The sequence below is a fragment of the Hyperolius riggenbachi genome, chromosome 6 (assembly GCF_040937935.1).
Source record: "Hyperolius riggenbachi isolate aHypRig1 chromosome 6, aHypRig1.pri, whole genome shotgun sequence".
NCBI classification, from domain to species: domain Eukaryota; kingdom Metazoa; phylum Chordata; class Amphibia; order Anura; family Hyperoliidae; genus Hyperolius; species Hyperolius riggenbachi.
Window position 1 is genome coordinate 284749799 of NC_090651.1, and position 9006 is coordinate 284758804.

Genomic DNA, 9006 nt, shown 5'->3' on the forward strand with positions numbered 1-9006 from the left:
TGGCGAAAAAACGAGGTCTAGATCATTTTCTTGTAATAAGTAGTAATAAAGTTATTAGGGAATAAAAGGGAGGAGCACTGACAGGTGAAAATTGCTCTGGTCCGTTAGGGTAAAAACCCTTGGGGGTGAACTGGTTAAGAAACAAAGAGTGGGGAAACCCATATTATAAAAATGCATTACAATACATCCATACAATGCATACCCCACAATCATTGGGTAATAGTGTAAGCACTCCCCAAATAGAAGTAGCCAGAGCTTAATAATGTTGCTATTTTTTTAAGCAGTTCTGTTTTGTAGCTTACCTTGTGTGTCTTGAACCCCAGATTGTGTGTCCCATGGCATACTGCAGTATTGTGTACTGGATGACAGGCCAACCCCCTGAGGCCACCCGATTTCTCCTCTTTACTGCCCTTTCCACAGTGACTGCTCTTGTGGCACAGTCTCTGGGCCTCCTCATCGGTGCAGCATCCAACTCTTTACAGGTGAGTTCCAGGGTTTGCTGTTTTATGTATGATTATTACAAAGAAATCAGAATTGTATGTATTTCTTTGCTTATGATATTGTTTTCGCCAGTAATATTTTCGTGAAAATCTCTGTATTCAGAAGTGTAACTATAAGGGAAGTCATACTATACAGGGGCCCATCCTACAGATCAGGTGTTGCTGTGGCCTCATTTTGTTGTGTATGGGAGGAACGTGAAAGACTACCTAAAATAAAAAGTCAGAGCCTGTCATGCCAGGATCTGTCTTAAAGGATAACCGAGGTGACATGTGACATGTGTATGTACAGTGTCAAGCACACAAATAACTAGGCTGTTTTCCTTTTTTTTCTTTCTCTGCCTGAAAGAGTTAAACATCAGGTATGTGACAAGTGACAGTTTCTGTCTGGGTCGGGACCGGGTCAGAATATAGCATAACCCTCACTGTTAAGTAGTTACAGCCATAAACCACTTTCCTGTCAGTAAATGACTTCTGAGAGCAGGAAAGAGATAAAAAGGTTCAATATTTCATAGATTTGAGCTCTAGCATGCATCAATGAAGGTGTCATTAAGCAGAGACAATAAAACAGTAAAAACTTTAAAACTGGATTTAAATATAAAATAAAAAACGTCATTTTTAGGTGAAGGAGGATAGATACAATAGTTTTTCTCATTAGTTTATTAGTGTACCTTTGCACGAGTTCCCGCTGGTGCAGGAAGCTATTGCAGACATTAACACGTACATTTTTACGCATTGCAGGTGCAACACATACATTTTGCAATGCGTAAAAATGTACGTGTTACCGTCCGCGATAGCTTCCTGCACCAGCGGGAATGCGTGCAAAGGTATGCGCGGCGGCCCGCCGACTCCGAGTTGGCATAAACGAAACTAGCTGGCGTCGGGGGACCAGAAGAGCCATAAGTGACTGCAAGGGCACGGGATGGCTGCAGGGTGCTGGTAGATGCCCCAGGTAACTGAATTTTTTTTTTTTTAGAGTTAAAGAGAACCCAAGGTGTGTTTAAAGAATGTTATCTGCATACAGAGGCTGGATCTGCCTATACAGCCCAGCCTCTGTTACTATCCCAAACCCCACTAAGGTCCCCCTGCACTCTGCAATCCCTCATAAATCACAGCCATGCTGTGAGGCTGTGTTTACATCTGTAGTGTCAGTCTCAGCTGCTCCCCCGCCTCCTGCATAGCTCCGGTCCCTGCCCCCGTCCCTTCCCTCCAATCAACAGGGAGGGAAGGGATGCAGGCGGGGACTGGAGTTCTGCAGGAGGCGGGGAGAGCAGCAGACTGACACTATAGAGATAAACACAGCCAGCTCTGACAAGCTGTTTGTCAGCAGCATGGCTGTGATTTAAGAGGGATTGCAGAATGCAGGGGGACCTTAGAGGGGTTTGGGATTGTAACAGAGGCTGGGCTGTATAGGCAGATCCAGCCTCTGTATGCAGATAATATTCTTCAAACCCACCTCGGGTTCTCTTTAAGGTTCCCTTTAATTCTGCAGGATCAGGCAGGTAAATTCCTACCTGATCCGACATAATCGGATAACAGTTGACGCTCCACCCCATTTCTCAGGAATACAGTCGCAGCCATGTTTCCGAAGTCTGCTGAAGCCTGTGTTGCAGCGGCCCGCCCCCAGCTTGGTAATCACCAATGAGGCCGCGGCTGCAAAGCTGGGGGTGGGCTGCAGCAGCGCAATTCAGAGTTGGGCAGATCGATCAAGTGCCTGGAAAGATTAAGTCTTATCAGGTAAATATTTAACCCTGAGACTCCGCCAGTCCTGTATCATTAAGACACATTAAGACACAGCCTGGCAGAACGTCCGCCGGGCTGTACTGCGCATGCGCAGAACTACTGCGCATGCGCAGTACAGCCCGGCGGACGTCCGATGACGTCAGAGCGCCGGCGTGGGACGCAGAAGTACCAGTACTTGGAGCGCAGAAGAGCCCGACCTGGCAGCCGGCCTGGCCAGGTCGGGTCGGCCACCGGAGACCACCGGGAGCCTGCGGAGCGGCGGCGAGGGCACCTCCTGCCTGCCACGGGCTGGAGGAAGCCCCAGGTAAGTGGAAATTGATTTTTATTTTTCCTCCACCCTCCCTGAACCTTCCCTTTAAGGCTACACTTGAAAGAATATGGGGAAAAAGGTGTGAATGTAAGAAGGCTACCATTATTGAGGGCCCCCAGATTTGACATCATGTCCCTGTCTGTGATACTTTAAATCTAATCTTTTTTTTCTTTATAGGTTGCAACCTTTGTGGGTCCTGTTACTGCAATACCTGTGCTATTATTCTCAGGTTTCTTTGTTAGCTTTAAGACAATACCAACATATCTGCAGTGGAGCTCCTACATCTCCTATGTCAGGTCAGAGAAACTTATTACCTGCGTGACTCATACATAGAGAAATAGCAGCACTGGCAATACATCTGCAGCCATTGTAAAGCATTTGTAAGCAATTCCAGTGGAGATACTACTGCAAAGTGTCCCCGGTATCCAGCAGTGGCGGGGATCGCTGGACGCTTGAGCAACTTGCCGAAAGAGCACAACAACCTTCCCACCACCACCACCACTTTCCTCATGCAGTATAAAATATATACTGAGCGTCCGGGTGGCATCTTCTACTCATCCTGTAGCTCCGAGAAGCTTTCCCATGTCCTGGCATGTTACCTGACCCTTGTTGGGTCACATGACATGCTGTGAGCTGTGCCCGAACGCCCACTGGAGGCTCGGTAAGTATTTTATGCCCTGCAAACCCCTTCAAATACCCCCAAAGCACAGTCCCCGTTATCCCCTCAGGCATGCTGGTTAGTTGGGACTTTGGGTTGCCTGAGACTTTCGGATAAAGGGGACTTTGCTGTACAGTACAAGGTTTCATTCATGGTGGTTCACGGCATGGGCTGTAACAGCTGTGTTTTTCCGTTGTGCTTTACACAATTGTGCTTACATTATATGTTATAATATTTTATGTATCTGTGGCCACTACCACTTATAATCTTAACTCATTTAATTAAACAAGGAATGTTCTTCCTAATAGCCAAGACTTCTCTCTCTATTAGTTTCCTTGATGTAATTTCTTATCTTAACTTCTTCATCCCTGCCATGTATCCCTTTCCAACGGCCCCCCTATGGCTATCCTGTATCATCTGAGAATTCACTTAAAACTCTGAGAGGTAAACATGAAGCCTTGTACGCATCATGCAATTTTCCATCAGATCGACGGGTAATCTGATAGGATGTTGCAGCGTGTGTAGATGTCCAAACTGTTCCCAATCGATAATGAGATCGATTTTCTGTTGCTAACTACCCAAAAACTATAGAGTTTTCGATGTGATCGGACTAGTTTGAAATGATCGCATTGATCTGTCGATCTGGGGGAAAATTGCATTGTGTGTTCTAAGCCTGTTGTTTTCAATAAGCATTTGGCCACCTCTATAGGTGGACAAATGCTACCCCCATAGGTAGCTAGATGCTCTACCCCAGGTAGCCAGAAGCTTCCCCACCTTCCCTATAAATATCCAGATACTTCTCCCGTCCTTCCCCTATAGGTAAGCAAGGTGCTCCGTCCCCCTCCCAATAGGTAGCAAGATGCTTCTCCCCCACTCCCCATAGCTATCCAGATGCCTCTCTCCCGTCCATATAGGTAGTCAGATGCTTCTTCCAACTCCCCCCTCCTCTATAGGTAGCCAGATGCCCCCCTCCTCTCCAATAGGTAGCAAGATGCCTGTCCCTTCTCCCTCCCTGCAGGTAGCCAGATGATTCTCCCAACTCCCCCCTCCCCTATAGGTAGCCAGATGCCCCCCCTCCTATAGGTAGCCAGATGCCCCCCTCCCCGCCAATAGGTAGCAAGATGCCTCTCACTTCTCCCTCCCTGTAGGTAGCCAGATGCTTCTCCCCCTCCCTCCCAGTAAATAGCCGTATGCTTTTCCCCCATCCCTCCCTGTAGGGAGCCAGATGCTTCTCCCCCCTCCATCTCTGTAGATAGCCAGATGCTTCTCCCCTCTCTCTGTAGTTAGCCAGACGCCTTCCGCACCACAGCACCTGCTGCCAGTCACTCACCTCAAACTTCCTCTTCCAATCTTTGTCTTCATCAGCCGCCACTGTGCATTTCTCTCTCACCAGCTGGAGAGAGAAATAAACAGTGGTGGCTGATGGAGACAGAGAGAACAGAAGAGGAAACTTCTGCACTGGAGGTGAGCAGGTGTGTGACAGGTAGTGTCTGTTCCTCCCAATCCTGAGTCTATAGCCGTCAACGGACGGTCCGGGTTTTAATTTTTTTTCTTTTGCACTGCAGTCAGCTTCTATATTATTGTAAATTTGCTGTCCCATCAAAGGGGAGTACTCACTTTTGTTGCCAACGGTTTAAACATTAATGGCAGTTTTGAGTTACAGTAGAATCGAGGTTATCCGTAACTCAACAAACCAGCACAAATTGAAGGCAGTACTCACAGTAGTTAAAGCCAACAACTATGACTGTTTGTAGGCTTTGCTGGGTACCACAGCTACTCCAAGGTTAATATACTTTCACTTACTGTATTTTAATATGTAATACAGAGTATATGGTATGTATATAGAGCGGGGTATAGAACTGTATGAGCTAGGCCTATATTTAACATCGAGTCTCAAGCAACCAGAAAGCACACTTAACATGCATCAGCCATTCCCTGGCTGATGCTGGCTAACCAAAACTCTGTACTTTGGTGGGATAGCAAATTTATACTGTTAAGCTGTACCCTGACTACTTTATATTGTATCTAAGTGTCATATCTTCAGTGTTGTCCCATGGTATATTGTATATTCTTTATCATTTTTCTTTTCCCCCATAGATATGGCTTTGAAGGGGTTCTTCTGACTATCTATGGCATGGACCGAGAGGATCTTCAGTGTAGTAAACAACCTTGCACATTTGAACAACCCCAACAAATCCTGCAGCAGCTAGATGTACAGGATGCCAAGCTGTATGTAGACTTTTTAGTGCTGGGAGGGTTCTTTATCGGACTCCGCCTCCTCGCGTACCTTGTGTTACGCTACCGTGTTAAGTCGGTACGGTAGACAGCAGTGTGATAGATTTTCAGTCTTGTAAGGATGCCTAGACATGTGAGAAATGGAGAAGTCACAAGTGGGCATTCCGATGTGTTCTTCATTCACCTTTCATCAGTTATTTGTTTTACATCCATTACGAGAAAGTTGCACCAGATGTGGAAATATATTGAGTTTTCACATCAATAGCAGAATTGATTTCTACTTATATTCTTGGACAATGAAGCATGCTTACTGAAGTTCCATATATGTCCAGAGAGCAGGATTAGTTAATGAACCTCGGGAGTTGCACCTTCCTTCCTGCTGAAAGAATGTAATAGTTGTCAATCTTTCTAATCATTTCAAGAGTACAGAATTGAATCTTCAAAGTTATATTGCACTGCATGTGTATCAATCACCAATGCTTGTAGATGCGTTCATTTGTCACACATACAGTAACCTTCTAACTGGTAAGGACTCTCTAGATGATTGATTCTACTAGGAGAATATTGCTAGTAACAATCAGCCTCTGAAAGAAGCAAAGTTGGGATCACATGATCGTGACCAACCTTTCAGATGTAGAGCAATAGTAGAGCAATCAACTTGTAAATTAGACTTGTGCTTCTCTGTGTATTCTGCTGGAAAGACTTTACTAGGAGAATTGATCATCTCAAGCAAGGCTGTAACAGTAATGGTGGAAAAGCTGTGCTTCTTGCAAGCTGCAGCCATAGTAGCTATGCCATTGTGTTTTCTGAGTGAATACAAGCTCAGGTTCAATTCAGCAACTGTAGTCTTGTAATCAGTCTGTAAGTATTGGGATGTACACAAGATGTGTGGATGTGATGCAGAGGACCATTGGTTGTGTCTACAAACAAGTGAATGAAAAGGGATTTCCTCACTTGTTTCACCACTGGGAAAGCACTCTGAGGGACAGTGTCCATAATCCAGCCCAGAGAGTACACATAGAAATGCTAATCTTATACTGCTAGGTGTAGAGATGATTGTAGTGCACCCATAGAATCAAAAAAGGCTTATTACTGTATGTGGTACTCCAAGGCTAGGCTCACAATAGACGGGAATACATACCTTTTTTTCCGGAACAGATTCTATGTTAAGTATAGGATCTGATCTGACATGTTCCTTGTGGTGATGAAACGCTAAGTCCCGTCCTGCATGGCTTTTCTGGGCACCAGATGGAAGTTGGACATGTCATATATAGCATGCCTATATCTATAACAGTGTTGTCTGTAGTCCAGACACCACCGGACTACAGACAACACCGAGTAGTCACAGCGGATCGTACGCTGGATCCACTGTGACTGCCCACATCAGTGTACAGCGTTACAGCGATATTAATAGTTTTTAGAAGTTACTACCTCGGTTGTGTCATCAGAATCAGCACTGGGATGTCATATGTGACCATTTGACATGTGTTGACGTGGAATGTTACATTGGAGAATATGACTCTACACATGATACAGGACACATACTTTCCCATTCAAAACATTACACTGAAAACCTGACTGTTATGGTTTCTATAGAGTAATTTTTAAAATGCACAGGAAAGAAAGACCTTTTAACGTATGGTATCAATATTGATGTGGGCTTTCTAAATCTCTATCCGAGATCTTTATTGCCACCTTCACATCTGTAGTATGCTCCTCCCCCACCCATCTGTACTATGCTCCTCCCCCACCCATCTGTGATATGCCCCTCCCCCCACACCGCGCTTTTGAAAATGTATGACTTTATATTGGTAGTATAACCCTGCATTTAAGTAACACAACTACCTCTTTATATTCCGATGTTTGTGAGTTTCCTGGACTCCTATTTATGACTGTTTAAACCTCTACAACATTTTCACATTGAGTGATAGAGCTGCCTCTAGTTATTAAAACGTTCATGTTCTAGTGCTTAACTAATCTTATAGCAATTTTTATTGGTGCAAACAAAACAAGTATCGCGTACTGTACTTGATCTTTTTTGATGCTTGAAATGGAGGAAACATCATGGGTATGAGCGGCGTATGGGAAATAAAGGCGCTACAAAATTTGGGCGCGGGAAAATAGCCTATAGTGGAATATCGGTAACATTTACCAATATTCTATTATTTTAATTTGTGATAGTCAAATACTGGTAAACATTACCAATATTTTACTACAGCTAAACCAAACCCTACGCTCACACTGAACCGTCCCCCCTCCAATGCCTAACTCTAACCACTGCAGACACCTAACCTTAAAACCACCCTTCCTGATGCCTAACCTTAACCACCTCTGGCGCAAACCCCCTTCCTGATGCTTAACCGCCCCCCCCACCCCCAACCCCCTTCCTGATCCTTAACTGTCCCCCCACCCCCAACCTCCTTTCTGATGGTTGACCTTTACCGCCCGTTGAAAACCCCCTACCTGATGCCTAACTTTAACCATCCCCCGCTGCAAGCCTACCCAAAAAAAAGTAAAATACCAGAGGTACTATATAAACGATAATATAAAGGATACACAATTTATTTTACTGGGTTGCGGCTTATCAGGGACGGGCCGAGGCATAGGCTGGAGAGGCTCCAGCCTCAGGGCGCAGTGTAGGAGGGGGCGCACAACTCATTCAGCTGTCATTCCTAATTGTGTATGAAGCTGAAAGAAATACGAAAAGGGGATACGTAGCAGTGACTGCAAGCCAGATAACTAGATATTAAGGTGTTGGGGAGGTTGTGGGCCCTGTGGCCCTCTTAGTCTAATAGCAATCAGTGTGTGACAGCTGGGGTGGGAGGGATGGAGGGGCGCACTTTGATGTCTCAGCCTTGGGTGCTGGAGGACCTTGTCCCTGCTCTGCGGCTTATTAACATTAGTGCCAATGGTGGCACCCAAATTGTCCATTTACCTCAGGCACCCATATTTCCTGTTCCCATGCTCACCTGCTCACTTGTGATAGTGAATGAAGGAATAAATGGATGAAAATGTAAATATGTAACAGGTGTACAAACATAACACACATATATGCACACATAACACACAGTATGGATGCATGTAATATACATATGCTTAGGAAAGAGAAGCCGTAAATAGCATTATAAATTATTCCCAGACATGCTACAGATTATAAATTATATTTTGTAGCATAATCTTAGTTTAAAGCTATATATTTAAACTACTAATGTTCTGGATCACTTTAAAAAAAAATAATGCATGCTTATACTAAAATATCTAAGTTTTATTTTATTTTTTTCTCAAGGGCACACAACCTTTATTTGGGTTGTATGTGTTATTTATTAACTGCACAGGGAGGGCATTTACACTTAGGAAGTCTTTTGTAGCTTAAATTGTGTTTGTGTATATTCATAATAGATTTTTTTTGTATTTTTAATTAAAAATATAGGTTGAGCAAATTTTATAGGAATACCGTGGCGGGTAGAATGCCGTGAACACTGCCTTTTCATTTTGGACAATATCTAACTTTAAAAATGATACCGTATATGATTTTCTAGATGTTTAATAGCTTTTGAAGTCTG

The 9006-nt window shown here is 44.3% G+C and overlaps 1 protein-coding gene across 2 annotated transcripts in view; it reads left to right on the plus strand.

The window, feature by feature from the left end:
• ABCG4 (ATP binding cassette subfamily G member 4) overlaps positions 1–8238 on the plus strand; it is a 113864-nt gene extending 105626 nt beyond the window's left edge. For both annotated transcript variants that reach the window (XM_068242852.1, XM_068242853.1), the window contains exons 14-16: positions 324–482; positions 2728–2846; positions 5306–8238. In XM_068242852.1, the coding sequence (XP_068098953.1) occupies positions 324–482; positions 2728–2846; positions 5306–5531 (504 nt within the window). In that variant the 3' untranslated portion in view covers positions 5532–8238. The remainder of the gene's footprint in view (positions 1–323; positions 483–2727; positions 2847–5305) is intronic.
• Positions 8239–9006: the final 768 nt, after the last annotated feature.